The 17,613-nt window shown below is 41.4% G+C and overlaps 2 protein-coding genes across 6 annotated transcripts in view; one reads left to right on the forward strand and one right to left on the reverse strand.

The window, feature by feature from the left end:
• Positions 1-1,237: 1,237 nt before the first annotated feature.
• LOC5578023 (39S ribosomal protein L17, mitochondrial) lies at positions 1,238-2,033 on the reverse strand. The gene has a single exon (XM_001656713.2). The coding sequence runs from the start codon at positions 1,874-1,876 to the stop codon at positions 1,295-1,297; it is 582 nt and encodes a 193-aa protein (XP_001656763.1). The 5' UTR covers positions 1,877-2,033; the 3' UTR covers positions 1,238-1,294.
• A 4,802-nt stretch (positions 2,034-6,835) lies between these two features.
• Positions 6,836-17,613, forward strand: part of LOC5578022 (transcription factor mef2A) — a 342,757-nt gene continuing 331,979 nt past the window's right edge. For 4 of the 5 annotated variants that reach the window (XM_021848872.1, XM_021848874.1, XM_021848873.1 and 1 more), the window contains exon 1: positions 6,836-7,031. The gene's annotated coding sequence lies outside the window, so the exon portion shown is untranslated. Of the gene's footprint in view, positions 7,032-7,353; positions 7,370-17,613 lie in introns of those variants that run through there. The other variant, XM_021848876.1, reaches the window with a different exon arrangement.

Consider the following 17,613-nt stretch of genomic DNA (forward strand, 5'->3'; position numbering starts at 1 on the left):
AGCAGCGATTATAATGATTTTTTTTTTATTTTAATTGTTGCATTGTAAAGGAATTGAACATCCTGTGAAGAAATTTGAGTGACTTTCTCGAGACATCACTATATTTAAGATTTTTTATTCAATCCAAATTATGTATGAAAATATACAAGAAGAGCAAAAACCTTTTTAACGCATTGAAAATTGCGAAGATCAATATAGCCTACAAGAGCCAGTTTCAGCCACATGTGTAATGAGTATAAATTCTTAAATATAATTATCCTTTAGTTCAGTGTTGTGAAAAACTCAATTTCGCATAACTCACGCTGAGATTTCTCGTGCGTGAGTTGTTAATCACGCAACTCAGCAGTCAAAAAATCATGGATGATTCCATTTGAAATCTTATCGGAGATTTATTTACGATGCATGGAAATGTTAAGATTTTTCAAAATATTTTGACATAGGTAGGAGCTCCCGTAATGTTTTTATTCAAATCTCCCGATAATTTTTTAAGGATCTCGCCAGAAATCCATAAAAAGTTCTGCTAAAAATCAGCATACTGTCATCCAGCTCATATATAAGAGAATGCAACTAACAAGATAAATTGAAATACATATCATGTAAGTCATGCCGAACAAAAGAAGTAATTGTGTGACTCTTATTTGATAAGAGTTAGATACTTTCCTTCTTTATTTCAACGGCATTTGACACAATCCCCTTACTTACCGTTGAATTGACACATTTTAATTCGAGCAAAATGCTTTGATCTTTTTTCACTGCACAGGTTATAAATGTGCGACACCTAGGAAAGGCGACCCAAGGAATAATTAATCGTCTCATTTGCACGCACTTGGCAATCAACCTTCAATTAGCTTCCGCGATTCTAGCGAGTTGAGTAATTGCTAATTTACTTCCGCATTGTCCGATGACCACTATTAACTGGAAGCCGACTTTTCCAACCTAAGAGCTTCTGAGAAAATATGACCTTTACTTCTCATGAAATGGATACGCATTCTGCCGTTGTCCTGCTTGGCTATAATAACGTTGCAGAAGACCATACCGTGCCGCCAGAGCAGGCGACCGCAAAGCAACACATCCCATTCCACTCTCGGCTTGGTGACAACTCTCAAGAAAGCAATTAAAAATGTTGGCATAAATTAAACCCATCGGTGCATGGCCTCATTCAACTTTCAACTTAACTGCAAAGTCCTGCTTATTGGTGCCGATGGAAGGCTTTCTCATGAAATAAAGGGCAAACGAATTGCAACCATTCGCATTAGTTCTATTTTGTTACCGATTAACCTATCCACCCGTCCCTTCATTTCTTCTCTTCACTTTCACTGGTTTCTTTCGCCGGCTCCGCACCAATCTGGGCCGCAATTTCCGCGTACTTCTCCTTCCGGAAGTCCTTCCGAGCCTCATCCAGCAGAACGTTGTGCAGCAGGTTCCGGTTTTGATGGAGATTTTGCACCAAAGCCGGATACGGATTCCCCCTCAGCTCCAGCACGGCCCGCTTCCGGTACCATCCGGGGTATTCCTTCGGCGCTTTGTACATTCTGGTGGCGGATACTTTGTACTCTTCGAAGCGCGGCGCCAACACTTTGAACAGTTTGTGCACCAGCTGTTTCTCCGTCAGCCAGAAGTCGGCCATTTCCATCGTTGGCTGGTGCCGGTCCCCGTATCGGATGGCATCCGAAATTAGCCGTTCTGCGTAACCACGCGCCTCATCCGCCCTCTGATAGTTCAGTTCGATTCGTTCGTGTTTCACCAATGCCGTGACGGTTTTGCGCAACTTGTTCAGCCTTCCCTCCGGCCCGTCAATGTTTTTCAGATTGCGATGGCGCGGACGAACGGCTATTTTCAGCTGCGACATCAGTTTGGCCACCTCTGCTTGATTCATGTTCACTGCACTGCACGGGACAACGAGGTATTATTTCACTGTTATTCGACGATTTTTCTAAAAAACTTGCACTGCGAACCGGTGATTATTCAATCAAAACACATTTTTCTCTGGCGAAGTTGAGCCAGGAACAGTGCGAGACGAGCATCGGATCAAAACAAACTGGGCTGTCAAATATATCGCAAAAAGTATCGATGATGCCGCAGGGCTGTTAATCTGGTTTTCAGTCTGCAGGGTGACCCGTAATTTGAATCGGTAGAGAGCAGCAATTTAGGCGTTTTATTCAAATATCCCGATCAACCAGTCAGTGATTTTCGATAGCGATCGATATCGATTCGTTTTGAACCGTTAGCGATCGCCATCGTCGAACAAAGATCCATAAAGAATTATGAAGACTGGTTGGTCGGGATGTTAAATCGATTCTACACACAAACAAATTTTGTTGTATAATCTACCGAATCCATGGTAGAATTAAGAACTGCACCAACGATTTTCAACCGACTACAAAAATCTGTTAAGGCCCAAACGCAATGATAGCGGAACGGCAACGGAATGCGGAACCGGTTCGCCAGCATGAATCACACCATCTCGACTGAGCTGACAACAAATGAAATTGAACAAAATCTGGGTCGACAAGCTTGTTGTAGTTCATGCTGGCGAACCGGTTCCGCTTTCCGTTGCCGTTCCGCTATCATTGCGTTTGGGCCTTTAAGCTTACTATAATCTGGTGAAAATCACTGAGCAGTGCAGTAAATTTGACTATGTCCATAGTAGCATCCACTACAGAGCATTGTGTCAAAAATGGCCATTTTTGGCGTTATGAAATATGTGAATGAACCCTAATTTTACCATGGATTCAGTAGTTTCTACAATAAAATTAATTTCAGTATAATTTTATATGATTAACATTAATGGGCCCATTCACATTTGTCATAACGCTGAAGGGGGTGGGTGGGTGTCTTCAAGATGTTACAGCACATACAAAATTCGGAAAATATTCTTACAAGATGCGTTATGAGTAGGTGGGTGGGTATTGAAAATGACCATTTTTGGCGTTATTTTCATTTATTTAGTTAACATCTACACAGATAACACTGAATCAACAATTTCACACCACAATACTCGGTTCGTGGCCGCATCTCTCCATCCTCGGTTCTGCCCCACGCTCGCCAAATCGATACGCACTTGATCCGCCCACCTAGCTCGCTGCGCTCCACGCCTTCTTGTACCAACCAGATCCGAAGCGAACACCATCTTTGCAGGGTTGCTGTCCGGCATTCTTGCAACATGCCCTGCCCATCGTATCCTTCCAGCTTTGGCCACCTTCTGGATACTGGGGTTCGCCGTAGAGTTGGGCGAGCTCGTGGTTCATCCTTCGCCGCCACACACCGTTCTCCTGCACACCGCCGAAGATCGTCCTAAGCACCCGACGTTCGAAGACTCCAAGTGCTTGCAGGTCCTCCTCGAGCATCGTCCACGTTTCATGCCCGTAGAGGACTACCGGCCTTATGAGCGTTTTGTACATGGTACATTTGGTGCGGGCGTGAATCTTTTTTGACCGCAGCTTCTTCTGGAGGCCATAGTAGGCCCGACTTCCACTGATAATGCGCCTCCGTATTTCACGGCTAACGTTATTGTCAGCCGTCAGCAAGGATCCAAGGTAGACGAACTCGTCGACCACCTCGAACGTATCCCCGTCTGTCGTAACACTGCAGCCTAGGCGAGCCCTGTCGCGCTCGGCCCCACCAACTGCATAAACTTTGTCTTGGTTGCATTCACCATCAGTCCAATTTTTGCTGCCTCGCGTTTCAGGCGGGTGTACAGGTCTGCCACCTTTTCAAATGTTCGGCCGACAATGTCCATATCAACCGCGAAGCAAACAAATTGACTGGATCTCGTAAAAATCGTACCCCGGCTGTTAAGCCCGGCTCTCCGCATAACACCTTCTAGCGCAATATTGAACAACAGGCACGAAAGTCCATCACCTTGTCGTAGTCCACGGTGGGATCCAAACAAACTGGAGTGTTCGCCTGAAACCTTCACACAATTTTGCACACCTTCCATCGTTGCTCTTATCAGTCTCGTGAGCTTCCCGGGAAAGCTGTTCTCGTCCATGATTTTCCATAGCTCTACGCGGTCGAGACTGTCGTATGCCGCCTTGAAATCGATGAAAAGGTGATGCGTTGGGACCTGGTATTCACGACATTTTTGGAGGATTTGCCGTACAGTAAAGATCTGGTCCGTTGTCGATCGGCCGTCAACGAAGCCGGCTTGATAACTTCTCACGAACTCGTTTACTACGGGTGACAAACGACGGAAGATGATCTGGGATAATACTTTGTAGGCCGCATTTAGAATGGTGATCGCTCGAAAGTTCTCACAGTCTAACTTGTCGCCTTTCTTGTAGATGGGGCAGATTACCCCTTCCTTCCACTCCTCCGGTAGCTGTTCTGTTTCCCAGATTGTGCCTATCAGCCGGTGCAGACAAATGGCCAGCCTTTCCGGACCCATCTTTATGAGTTCAGCTCCGATACCATCCTTACCAGCAGCTTTATTGTTCTTGAGCTGGTGAATGGCATCCTTAACCTCCCTCAAAGTGGGGGCTGGTTGGTTTCCATCTTCCGCAGTACTGATGAAGGCATTTTCTCCGTTGTCCCGTCCTTCATTGCCTGTGCTATCAGCACCATTCAGGTGCTCGTCGAAGTGCTGCTTCCACCTTTCGATCACCTCACGCTCGTCCGTCAGAATGCCCCCATCTATATCCCTGCACATCTCGGCTCGCGGCACGAAGCCATTGCGGGATGCGTTGAGCTTCTGATAGAACCTACGCGTTTCCTGAGACCGGCACAGCTGTTCCATCTCCTCGCATTCCGTCTCCTCCAGGCGGCGTTTTTTCTCCCGAAAGAGGCGGGTCTGCTGTTGCCGTTTCCGTTTATAGCGTTCCACGTTCTGCCGGGTCCCTTGCTGCAGCATGACCGCCCGCGCTGCATTCTTCTCCTTCAAAACCTCCTGGCACTCCTCGTCGAACCAATCGTTCCGTCGACTCCGTCCCACGTACCCGACGTTGCTCTCAGCTGCATCGTTGATGGCTGCTTTTACTGTTCTCCAGCAGTCCTCAAGAGGGGCTTCGTCCAGCTCACCCTCTTCCGGTAATGCAGCCTCGAGTTGCTGTGCGTATGCCGCTGCGACATCCAGTTGCTTGAGCCGCTCTAGGTCATACCGGGGCGGCCGTCGGTACCGTACGTTCTTAACGACGGAGAGTTTTGGGCACAGTTTGACCATCACCAGATAGTGGTCAGAGTCGATGTTAGCGCCACGATAGGTCCTGACGTCGATAATGTCGGAGAAGTGCCGTCCATCAATCAGAACGTGGTCGATTTGCGATTCTATCTGCTGTGGTGATCTCCAGGTGTATCGGTACGGAAGGCTATGCTGGAAGTAGGTGTTACGAATGGCCATATTCTTGGAGGTGGCAAAATCAATTAGCCGTAGGCCGTTTTCGTTCGTCAGCTGGTGGGCGCTGAACTTTCCAATCGTCGGTCTGAATTCCTCCTCCTGGCCAACCTGAGCGTTTAGATCTCCTATGATGATTTTGACGTCGTGGCTTGGGCAACTGTCGTACTCGCGTTCAAGCTGCGCGTAAAAAGCGTCTTTATCATCATCAGTGCTTCCGGAGTGAGGGCTGTGCACGTTTATTATGCTGAAGTTGAAGAACCGGCCTTTGATCCTCAACTTGCACATTCTCTCATTGATCGGCCACCACCCGATCAAGCGCCTCTGCATATCACCCATCACTATAAAAGCTGTTCCCAGCTCATGTGTATTGCCGCAGCTCTGGTAGATGGTATGGTTACCTCTAAACGTTCGCACCATTGATCCCTTCCAACACACTTCCTGCAACGCTACGATGCCGAATCCACGGTCCATCAGCACGTCGCGAGTATGCGTGTGCTCCCGATGAAGTTGAGAGATTTACAGTTCCACGTACCGAGCTTCCAATCGCTAGTCCCTTTACGTCGCTGTAGTCTTCGCCGATTGTTCCGGTTCGTATTCTCTCGTTGATTATTCGTGGAACTGTAAATCTCTCAACTTCATCGGGAGATCACGCATACTCGCCGACGTGCTGAAGATCCATATCCATCATATCGTTTAAAGCTAAGTATGCTGTTCCGCTCAAGAAAAGTAAAAATTTCTGCGGAAGAAATGGTCAAGAAATTTTCTACAGTGAGCTCCATTTGAAATGACATTTCTTTTCAAATTTTCCACGTATCGAGATAGACGATTACTTTTCTGTTGAAGTGCATACTTCGCTTACATTTAAGAATTTTGTTAATACATTTTCGGCAGTTCTGGAAACAGCCCAATCTAAAGTCTGTTCTGATTTAAAATTCATAAATTTCGAAAAGATTAAATTTGTACAAATTTGCAAAAATTATCGCAAATATAAAAATAATACAATTTATAAAAAATATAAGTAAACTCAGACTATTGGTACAAGAAGGCGTGGAGCACAGCGAGCTAGGTGTGCGGATCAAGTGCGCATCGAAGGACAGAACCGAGGATGAAGAGATGCGGCCACGAACCGAGTATTATGGCGTGAAATTGTTGAATCAGTCTTATATGTTTAGATGTCAACTAAATAAATGAAAACGGATAAATGAATGTATGGGCAAACATAAAAATTATTGTAATCGATGTTTGAATCGGTTGAACGAATCGGTAATTTCAAACTGCTCACTTTCATCGTCGATACTTTCCGATTCCACCCCTGCGTCATTTCACTTTTGCAGTTTTGCATCGGTCTCCTTTTTCAACTTTTGGTGCGCCGCGACGCTGGCCGCGAATGTTGTTGTTGATGCACACCTAATCCATTGGTGCGACAGAGTGAGAAAACCCATTCTGCGTGCGAGTAAAAGAGACCGCAACTCTCGCTCGCATCCAAAAGTTTAACGTCGTCGTCGATCGAAGGAACTTGTTTTCCCTCTGTCTGTGATGGTGCTTTTCTTCGCTTGAGATGCGTCCGGTTCAAGAATCGCGTTTTTAAATAATCGGTACTAAAGTTTCTTGTTTATCGCGAAATATCGGAGATTTCTGAGTGAAAAGTGCGTCGATTGCGGTGCATAATCGGTACAGATTATCAGACTGCCCAGTGATTGTAAGTGATAAATTCTGCAAGAATTGTGTGTGGTGAAGAAAGCCCTAAAAGTTGGGTGTGATAATCGCATGGATCCGTGTCTGTTCCTGGATGGCTATTAACACGCAATCCTCGGCGGATTCCCGTCTGCTCCCCGCTGTTAGCATGGAAAAAAATGGACTCGTGTGTGTAATTATTGCTCGTTCTGATGAGTTGGATTTCCGATGGTTTGGAATTTCTGCTGACGATGCACTTGACGTTTTCCGGAGGACAGTCCGTCATTCAATCCTGGCAAAAAGTGCATGTGGCTTTCAAAGTCGTCGCGAAGTCGGAAGGAACCATCAGACAGGAATAGAGTGGTAACGGGGAGGAATGGGGAATCCTGCTGACAACACGAAATCGATTTCCACAAGCTCTCACTCCCCTTCTTGTTGTGAACCCTTGTTTGAGGAAAATGGGCTCTCCCACGATTCCATATGCGGATTAATGTTTGCAGCCCCGGGCCGGTTTTCCCCCACGGGCCCCTCTTGAAACGAATACCTAATGGTCCTCAAGCATAATAAATAATTTTGCGATACTGTTACAAATGGACACGCCGCACAGAGCCGTCAACGACCATCATCTCATACAAATGGAAATGCGGCGGTGCGACGAGAACAATGCACTCTTCTCTAGTGCAGGGCCGGTAGCGGGTCACATTTGAATGACTTGATCTCTATTTCAATGCAAATCTCCTGAAAAAAAATTACCTTATCAGTATGTCTACTACCTGTAAATCCTGAAATTTTATTCAACCTGGGAAAAAACCTGGAATTATCAGGTTTTATTTTACAATTAGGGAAATTATTTTAAAATACATGTGTAGACAATGAAGCAGAACATAAGATTGCCAAGTTGGTAAAGGCTAGCACAATTCCCAGTTCCAGCTGGGTGTCTTTCATGAGCATAGAAAACATGATTGACAACATTTCACTAAAAAACCTTCGTCTATTCTACAAAAAATAAACTTTGTAGGGAAAAAGCAAAATTTACAACAGGTACGAAAAACAGTACATTTTTCAGGTAGGCAAGTCTCTTTTTGAGTCTTAGTCACTATTTCAATGCGAATCTCTAAAATGTCTATTTTTGATGTATGGTCTCAAAAGTCTCTATTTCAATCAGAATGGTCTTTAAGGGCCGATTTCTTCACCTTCGCTTAAGTCGTAAACCACGTTTACCCATACGATTAAACCAGGTTTAAGGCCTAAGCGGTGGTGAAGAAACCGCTTATAAGTCTCTTTTTTGCCTTAATCTGCTTGAAGTGAATCCTGGTGCAAAAATCTAGACACTTCATAGACTATTCTACAAGCTCTTAATAATATTTTTATAATATGTTTCAGAAATTCTAGTGATTTCTCCAAAGATTCCTTCTGGAATACTTTCAGGTACTCCTTCAGTGATGCTACTAGCGATTTCTCAAGGGATGCTTAGAGGAATTCCTACAGAATTTGGTCGAGAAAATATTAGAGCACTCCAGGGCTACTGTCTCCAGTGATTCTCCCAGAGATTACTCTGAAGAAATCCTAGCGATTATCTCAGGATTTGCTCCAGTTGTCTTTTTACTGGTACTTTCAACGATTTTTCCAGTTGTTACTTCTTCCCACAGATCCTACAGAAGTTCAAGATTCCTGAATAAGAAAACGAACCGTTTCTACATTTTTACAAATAAAAAACTACAATAATTCCTACATCGATTTTGAATCCAGATATTTCTCTCAGCATTTCATCAAAATATTATTTCTGCGGTTCAAACATTTCTCGAATATTCTTTCTAATAAGATTTCATTCAAGGTTCCACACCAGATAATGCTTAAGCTTTTACTATAGTTGATGTTCCGATAATTCACACATAAATTTCTTCAAGGAATTCAGAGATTAGAATGATTTTTATATTGTCTTAGCAATTTGCTAAGAAAATCCTAGAAAGAATTTCATTATTAATCCAGGAGTTCCGTCAGAGATCATCGTAGGAATTCATCAAGGTATACTTAGAACTCGCACAAGTCTTACAAGAGATAACTCTAGGATTTTCTTTAGAAACTCCTCGCGGGTTTATTTGAAATTGTAAAAATTACCTGACAATTTTCCGGAGACATTCCATGAATGTCTTTGAAAATTTCCATGGGAAAAACAACCTGTATATTTTAGAGAATAAAGATATTTTTTTTAGTTTCCTGCGTTAACCTTTGAAGTAGCCCGAGCCTGCCAAATAAACGAGATAGCTAGAAATAAACCTTTGAAGCTATTCATAACCTGACGACGAGAGGTTATGAATGGCCCAATAAAATTCTGCGAACCTTTTTGCATAATAGAGTGACAGATTACACAGCGTAACAAAAATGACATTTTTGTGCGTCTTAAGGATCAAATTATGTATCTCGGGTAGATTTGGAGTTGCTGAATCTGATATCATTTTCAGAAATGTTCCAGCACGTCACAATTTTTAGCTAAAGGTCGCCAAAGTTGTGTAAAACACTGATTGAATTAATGTTCACATAAAATTTAAAGTATAATTTATCAAACTTTTTGTGATCTAATCCGCTAAGCATGCTATTTTGCACTTAAAATTTAGTTTTGAATTAAATTTGGTTGAAATTGTGCGATAAAATTTAGATTAAACCGACTTTTTCGACTGGTTTTCTGTCTCCATACAAAATTCTTCGTTAGTCTTATATGGAAAAATACAATACTTTTTCAAATAATCAAAAATAACTTTTCTGCATCGAAAGTATTATAAACTTTGCCTATAAGTATTGTTATACACATAAAGTTTGAATTCTTTGGCAAATTAGGCAAATAAATTGCCTCACAAGCTGGCAAACTTGCATGCAAGTTGGCTGAAAATAGTCAATTTTTGCATTGAAAAGCCAATATCTTAAAAACTAAACGTGATATGATATTTTTGAAAATGGCAATGGATTCAGCAACCCTTAATTGAGTGAATAGCGGTATTTTGGTGCTTGAGACAAAAACGTGTTCCGCAGTGTTATTAGCCTGTCAATTAACACTTCAAAAAAGTTGGTGGCGCGTAATCTTATTTTGATATTTTCGGTGTAAAAAAGGGCGAACATTGTTTTGCGCCATTTATAAACTGTTCTCTCTTATAAATTCAAATCGACCAAACTAAAACAAAATCATTTTTCTAATCAAAATTGTTTTATTAGAGATCAAATTTGTGTTTTTTTTTTTTTTTTTTGTTTAATTAGCCAACAGTAAACAAGGTGAAAGAGTTTGAATCAAAATTCATTAAAAAAAAAAACTACAAATTGAACTTTAACACTTCAAAAAAAAAAAAGTACTAAAATCACTAGTAAGGCGAGCAAATACCTTTAAACTCTAATATGTGTTGCTTATCTTGACAGATAGGCCTATTTCGTCTGCGACTTACAGATTTCTTCAGTGTCCAGTGCTCGACTTTCCAAGAATTTGCTTGTTTGGATTGATGTTATTTTTTAGCAAGCATGCACCAAATGTATCATTTTTTGGTGAGAAATCGTTTCTGTCATAAGGATCTTTACTAGAAACTGCCAAAAATTTGAAAAAAAAAAAAAAAATGATGAACATGCTTGGACCGTTTCCGATTTTCATTCAAGCATTGACTTTTTTATAGGAACACTTATTTTTTTGTTAGCGTGCATTAGCTAAAGGCTTGGCCCTTTTTGTTTACTTCGAATGAACAAGAGAGAATAATTGGCCTCTCACCATGGCCTACAAAAATTTGATCATCGGCCTTTCAGAATTGTAAAGCAAGCTTTCAAGAGTTCATCAGGCGTTTCTGCAGAAGTTTCTTCTGGAAGACTTAAGTAGAAAAAATCTTTGGTAAAAACAGGTTAAACTTTAAAAGTTATATTGAACAAAATTACGCGTATATAATTTGGCCATTTACGGCAAAATCAAATGGAAGTGGCCAAATTATATACGCGTATCACACTGTCCAAAATACATAAAATACCCTAATACTTCTAATTAAATGGTATAGGGTAGATTGGCTTCATTAGCCGAGTGGTTAGAGTCCGCGGCTACAAAGCAAAGCCATGCTGAAGGTGTCTGCGTTCGATTCCCGGTCGTTCCAGGATCTTTTCGTAATGGAAATTTCCTTGACTTCCCTGCGCATAGAAGTATCATGGTACTTGCCACACGATATTCGAATGCGAAAATGGCAACTTTGGCAAAGAAAGCTCTCAGTTAATAACTATGGAAGTGCTCATTGACACTAAGCTGAGAAGCAGGTTCTGTCCCAGTGAGGACGTAATACCAAGTAGAAGAATTATCAAGTATTTTGGTCTTTTTGCTCAAGCATAAGGTATCTTCAATATCCAATTTTTAAAATAGTCAGTCGCTACCAGCCCTGCTAGCGCTGAAGTTGCCTTGTAGTGGTATATCGAATCGGTCACGCTTAGGTAGGGTCCATTCAAAAATGTTCCAACCAGCATGTGTGAACAATTTAAATCCCAAATTCTACTAGCATCAATATCTACCATTATTAGGAATAACTCAAAATTATAAGACATTCCCTTTCCATTCGGTAGTGTAATTCTTGAAAAGACCCTTATGTTGCAAATTAGTAGGAGTAGAAGCACTTGTTGTCGGAAGATTGGCCACGGCGGCAACGCGCCGAAGCCGAACTGGCAAAACAATAAACAAAAGGCCTAGCAGAGACCTCTCCATCCTATCCATACTGCAACAGATTCATCTCCCAATAAACGCTGTTCGGTCCCCACACTCTGCCACTCGAGCTGTTATGGGCCATAACCGCGGTTTGAGATTGGCGCTGGTATTAAGGCCCGAATAAAACTGATCCGGGGCGATGAAATAAATAGTTAGAATTTGCGCCGATTGGCCTCTACTGTAGTTGCTCTCTCTCTCAGCTTCAGCAGACCGGCGCGGCTCATCTGGCTCGATCTACCTACTAGCTAAACAACAAACTGAACATGGGCGGAGTGAAAAGAGAATGCTCTCTTTTTGACAATTTAAAAAATTCGATTAGATTTGCCTCAGCTTAGTTAGGCAATAAGGCGTTGACAATCTAATGTTCCCTGGAGTATTCGCGAAAACTGTACAGTTACATACCAGAGGATACGAAGTTCCCTAATCGGAATCACAACTATCACACACAAATGAGTCAACACGCTGAATATTTGCCATATAATAGTTGAGTCGGCAGTGGCCTAACGCTCTGACCAAGAGACTACAATTCTGATTTGACAGATTTGTTAAATACTTCGCCACCCTTGGAGATGGCTCATTAATGTACAGTTTTGTTTGAAGAGCATTTACGCCTAAAAACGGAGTAATGTCTACCAAGTGAGTAAAATTGATTCAGCCTTAACTCACGAAAATACACCAGCACTAGCTCTACGTTCAAGTAGGGAGCCATCAGTGTAACACACTATATTGTTTGATATACTTCTTTCCAAATAGCCAGACGTCCCGTGAAGGGAATTGTGTGGTAAATGTACTGCAAAGAAAGTGACAAGCAAATGTGAGATCACTTGGAGCAAGGACAATTTTGTCCCAATTCACCATAAGTGAGAACAACGAAGTGTGTGTAGATCTACGATTCAATACCCATAAACGGTATGATCAAGAAAGCGCTTTTTGTTTTAGATGTTTTGTAGCGGTACAACGTTGAAAAGAGCCTCAAGCGCTGCTCTTGGAGTCATAGAGAACGCATCAGACATCGCCATCAAGCACTCCCTTTGGAGATGGCCCAATTTTGATTGGATTGTTCTCACTTCGCCCTTTTGTCACCACACAAGACATCCATATGCCAATATTGGTCGAACAACAGTTGTGTTAATCCATTTGATATACAAGTTTTACCAAAGGTTCGCCGGCACTGACCGAAGGCCATACAAGCTTTTTTGACTCTGAAATCAATGTGAGGTGTCCAAGAAAATTTGGGATCTAGAACGACTCCGACACACTTTACTTGATCAGTTACATTAATCTCAGTGCCAAAAAGACGTGAATGGTTAATTCCATCGCGGTTTCGTCTGTCTGTTTTATTCGGGTTAATCGAAAGGCCATATTGGTGACACCAACTGTCGACTACCTAGAGAGCACTTTGCATCAGGTCAAACAGGGTGCTTATGCACATACCAATTCTGGACAAACATTTCAAAAGGGCACATCGACATTGGTAAACATTGGCTTTGCAAGACGCTGTTGAGCCCAAATCAACTCGACCACGCTAACCAATACCACTATCAGGAAGAGCTAACACTAATCTTTCTGATAGTAGTGTTAGTTTGCGTGGGCGGGCTAAAATGGGCTCAACAGCAACGTTTCAGAAAAAAGGCTCAAGACCTCTTGGGCCCTTTTCAAATGTTTGTCCAGAATTATCAAAACTAGATATTGGTCGGCAAATCCATAATTTAGTTGCCTCAATAGTGTTCACCATATTCCATAAAAGTGGTGATAAGACTCCCCATTTGGAGGCATCCACAAACATGTTCGAATCGCAGCTAGTCGAGAAGAGATGTCTGTTTTGAGTATTCAATGAATCAAATAGGTAATCATTGTAGGTAGCCTATGGTTTCATGCAGCTTCCAATATGGTAGAAAGGCACGTTCCAATATGGTCCAAAGACACGTTATCAAAGGCAACCTCAATATCCAAGAAAACACTAAAGCAAGATTGCTTCTGAGAGAATGCTTTCTCGATATCGTATAGAACTTTGTGTAAAAGAGTCACAATGGACTTTCCAGATTGGTCAGTATGTTGATTCGCATGAAGAGGCATGTTTGCCAAATAAACATCACGGAGTGATGATCGATAATGCGTTCCAGACATTCCAGAAGACAAGAAGTCAGACTGATTGGTCTAATACTCTTCGCTCCTTCATACGACGCACGTCCTCCTTTCGGGATAAACTTTACAGTAATATCACCAGAGGCGTCCCGTGAGGAATTTGATTACCTGTGCACTGACTCGCACAAACCGTTTATTTTGAATTATGAATACGAATTTTTCAATTGATTTTTTAAAATGTATTTCAGCTTAAAATGTAATTTCCAATACTGTATGCAAACTTGAAGTGTCTGGAAGCTATTATATTTGTTGCTCATTGGACGTATTTTTTGTTTGTTTTCTTCGTTTCAATTACTAGTTGTTAGTTTTAAGAATTTTGGATGATTCCAATATACAATGTTTAGGGACAAGAAAAATTCTCAAAATTTCGCTGATATCAAGGCGAAGAAAGAAAAATTTTGCGTATTAATCGCGGTCCCATAGTTTGATAATATTTGACATAAAAATGTATATTTACAGTAAAATGACCATTATATGCGTAAATTTCAAGCAATTTTCGTATTTTGCGAACTGAGATAATAAGTTTAATATCATATTATCAATACAAAATTTAAAGCAAGAAGAAAGAAGTTTAACTTGAAACTAAACGATCAGCACATTTTTTTATATGCAACTCGGCTTACAAATAAATAAACCATTCTTATGAGCAAAAATCTGAACTTTTCTGAGATTATCATATAAACCTTCAGAATTCAACTATTTACGCGTTATTTTCCAAGTTTCGCAATGAAGGATAAATTCCGTGGATTTCGTGGCTTTCGCGAAATTCCGAATCTCCATTATTCCTAACGTTGTCATTCTATATAATAATTCTTATTAATTACAGTTTGTCAATTGTATCACGATATCTTAGCTTTTCGACGATGTCCAGCGCTGGTACATCTCTTTGTATAGTTTTGTTGATACATCAAAGCTTTTAAGTGAAATGATGACTGACTGTTGACCGCTGAAACCCACTTAACGCCCACCGCAATTTTTCAGTTGTCGGTCTATTGAGCAAGAAAAACTATATTCACACATAGTTACACAAAAATCAATTCAAAGCCACATAAATTTTGTGTATTTAATAAGATAAAACATAATCAATTTGGCCAATATGTTTATAACATCTAGTTTTGGTTCCAATCAATATTGCGCCTACTATCGCGCGACCCCTGGAAGCTCCATGCAACATACATACACACAAAGCATGTATGGCGTTGACTCCCAACAGCAGACGTCGTGACGCCAGTTGCGCGCGCTTTCTCAATAGGCTAGGAGAAGTGGATGAACAAGGATGAATCTGTCATTCAAATACTTGTCAAATTTCATACAAAATCTACTTTTTCTCAGCGATAAGTTCATCCCTCATTCATGCTAGGTGAACCACTTCCCCTAGCCTATTCTTGCAAACCAATGCGAGCGTCATGGGCAATTTCTCTCTTGGGTGCACAAATTGGAGTGAACCAGATTTTACCTATACAACGCCACTGTTGCTCTAGAAATGCCAATACAAATGCACATTCCTGCTGTGTCCATACACGCTATTTTCGTGCACAAGAAAGAGTGCACGGCTGAAATGAACATTCTTTGCAATACGATGGAGACGCATGGCAGTTTGTCTTGTTTGCTTGGCTGTTTTCGCTTGCTGGTTGAGCAAGACCATGGGGGGGGGGAGAATCAAACGGTTTGTTCACTGAGGGTGATGCACCAATTGAAGGTGAAGAAATCAAACAACATTTTCAAACAACTACACATTATGAATGTTAGAATTATTGAGAATTATAATATATATATTTAAATTGAATTATAATATATATATATTTAAATTGTTAGTTTGAAATCTTTGACTGTGCAGTGCACCAAGTGCACCTTAGGACGAGACGCCACTGAATATCACGCCAGGATTTGAGAATATACCCGGTAGCAAAACTGCTTACAAGTAGTTTTTTTTAAACATGTTTGATAAACTCAAATACTTTCAGGAGCAGAACATGATAAATTTCACCTGCTCCTGGAGATTTGGAAGAAGCAAATCTATTGAGTGCCCATGGAATCGATTCAGTTACGATACTGCATGCCGAAGTCAGAGACTCATAATTACATGAAATGATATTATCCGTAGATGCTATGTCCACCCATCCGGGAAGGGTGTATTGAATAAACAATCTAAAACTTCTAAACAAAGTATGGTAAGAGAATTTTGTTCACTTGTAAATCCTTAGATTTTGGAAGGATTTTGTTCAGTCGACTGATTTCATACAAAGTGAAAACAACTGAACTAAGGCTTTTTCAGTCAGTTTTCAGTTGAGCGAGCCAGCAGATCGAAGAGCCTTCATGTAAGCCTGGCGAGGCGACTTGAACGACTCTGATTCAGCTGAACGGCGTCTGTTCCAACTTATTCTACATTGTTTTCTGGGTCTGGGATTTCAACCATGGGGTATCTATTGTAATCTTCACAGACCGCAGAGGACATTGTTCTTCAAAAGCTTCCATGGTGTAGGATGTTGTAGGATGAATGGTATCATCCAAATCACTTGAATTTTCAATGGACGAAGAGTATCCATGGAATTTGGTCGCAATCAATTCAATTTAGAGTTCCCAGATTATTGACCGGGGGTACCTAAAACTCTAAATATGTGCAGTTACAATTGAATGTTCAAAGAAGATGTAGCGTAATGTAAAGTACTAATTCCTGATTTGATCCAACCAATTATCGTCAACTCGTGGCTGATTCTATTCGAGCAGAGCGTTATGTCTAGTACTTTTTCTCTAGTAGATACCATGAAGGTTGGGGGATTGCCTATATTAAGTAATCCAAGATCTGTACTACTTAAGTATTCCATCAGACTAGAGCCTCTCAAGTTGATCTCTGATCTTCCACAGACGATGTCATGAGCATTGGCATCACTGCCAACAACCAGCGGAAGGTCTTTTGTTACGCAGTGTACGACGACTCGTTTGAAATCATCCGTTGGGGTGGTACATCATGTGGTAAATATACCGAACAATAAACGCATTTCCTATTGAGGTCACCAACAGAATCATCGATTGTTCTATTCATCTCTGGTAGTTATGTCAGAAATGAGTGTAGCAACGATTGTGTTGTTAACGAACGAGCATGAACGGGACATGACATGCAAGTTTGCCATTTCATGTTGTTCTGAAAGTAGCAAAAATCAGGTCCACAAGGTTACCAAGATTGAAGTTCCCCTTTCGAAAGTATCGCCACTTGGGCTGTAGCATTTTGCATGTGTCTGCAAAGATTGATCGTTGCTGTTCTTTAATGCTGAAGATCAATCTGAGCTATTCTAGCCGTAGCCACTACCCAAACAAGGCAGGATTAAGCTTTTTGCAATCACAGCACGAAAAATACCAGTAGAGAGCCGGATCCTATTCTTGGCACTTTTGATTCACTTCGGCAGTGAGGTTTTTTGAAAACTACAGAGCTCACATTTGGCCATAATATGCGTCGTACTGAAGCGCTTCTTATAGCAAATTTTCAGACAATTCGGCCGAGAAACCCCACCCATGCCTAAGTGAATCATGGAAGTGCCCAAGTGGTTCTGCACCCTATCTATTGAAAGTCGCCAAAGACGACAAAGCACAGAGTTCACTGTGTAAAACGCATTATGCAAAACCGTAAAGGTAAAAATTTAAACTGAATTACAACATCTTTGTTGAGACTGAAGAAGCGCAGCTGATTATCTCGTAGATACATAAGGTCACCTGCACCATTGCTCCGGGTAGCGCAGGAAGGGCAAAATACTGT

The sequence above is a fragment of the Aedes aegypti genome, chromosome 3, assembly GCF_002204515.2.
Source record: "Aedes aegypti strain LVP_AGWG chromosome 3, AaegL5.0 Primary Assembly, whole genome shotgun sequence".
Taxonomy (NCBI): Eukaryota; Metazoa; Arthropoda; class Insecta; order Diptera; family Culicidae; genus Aedes; species Aedes aegypti.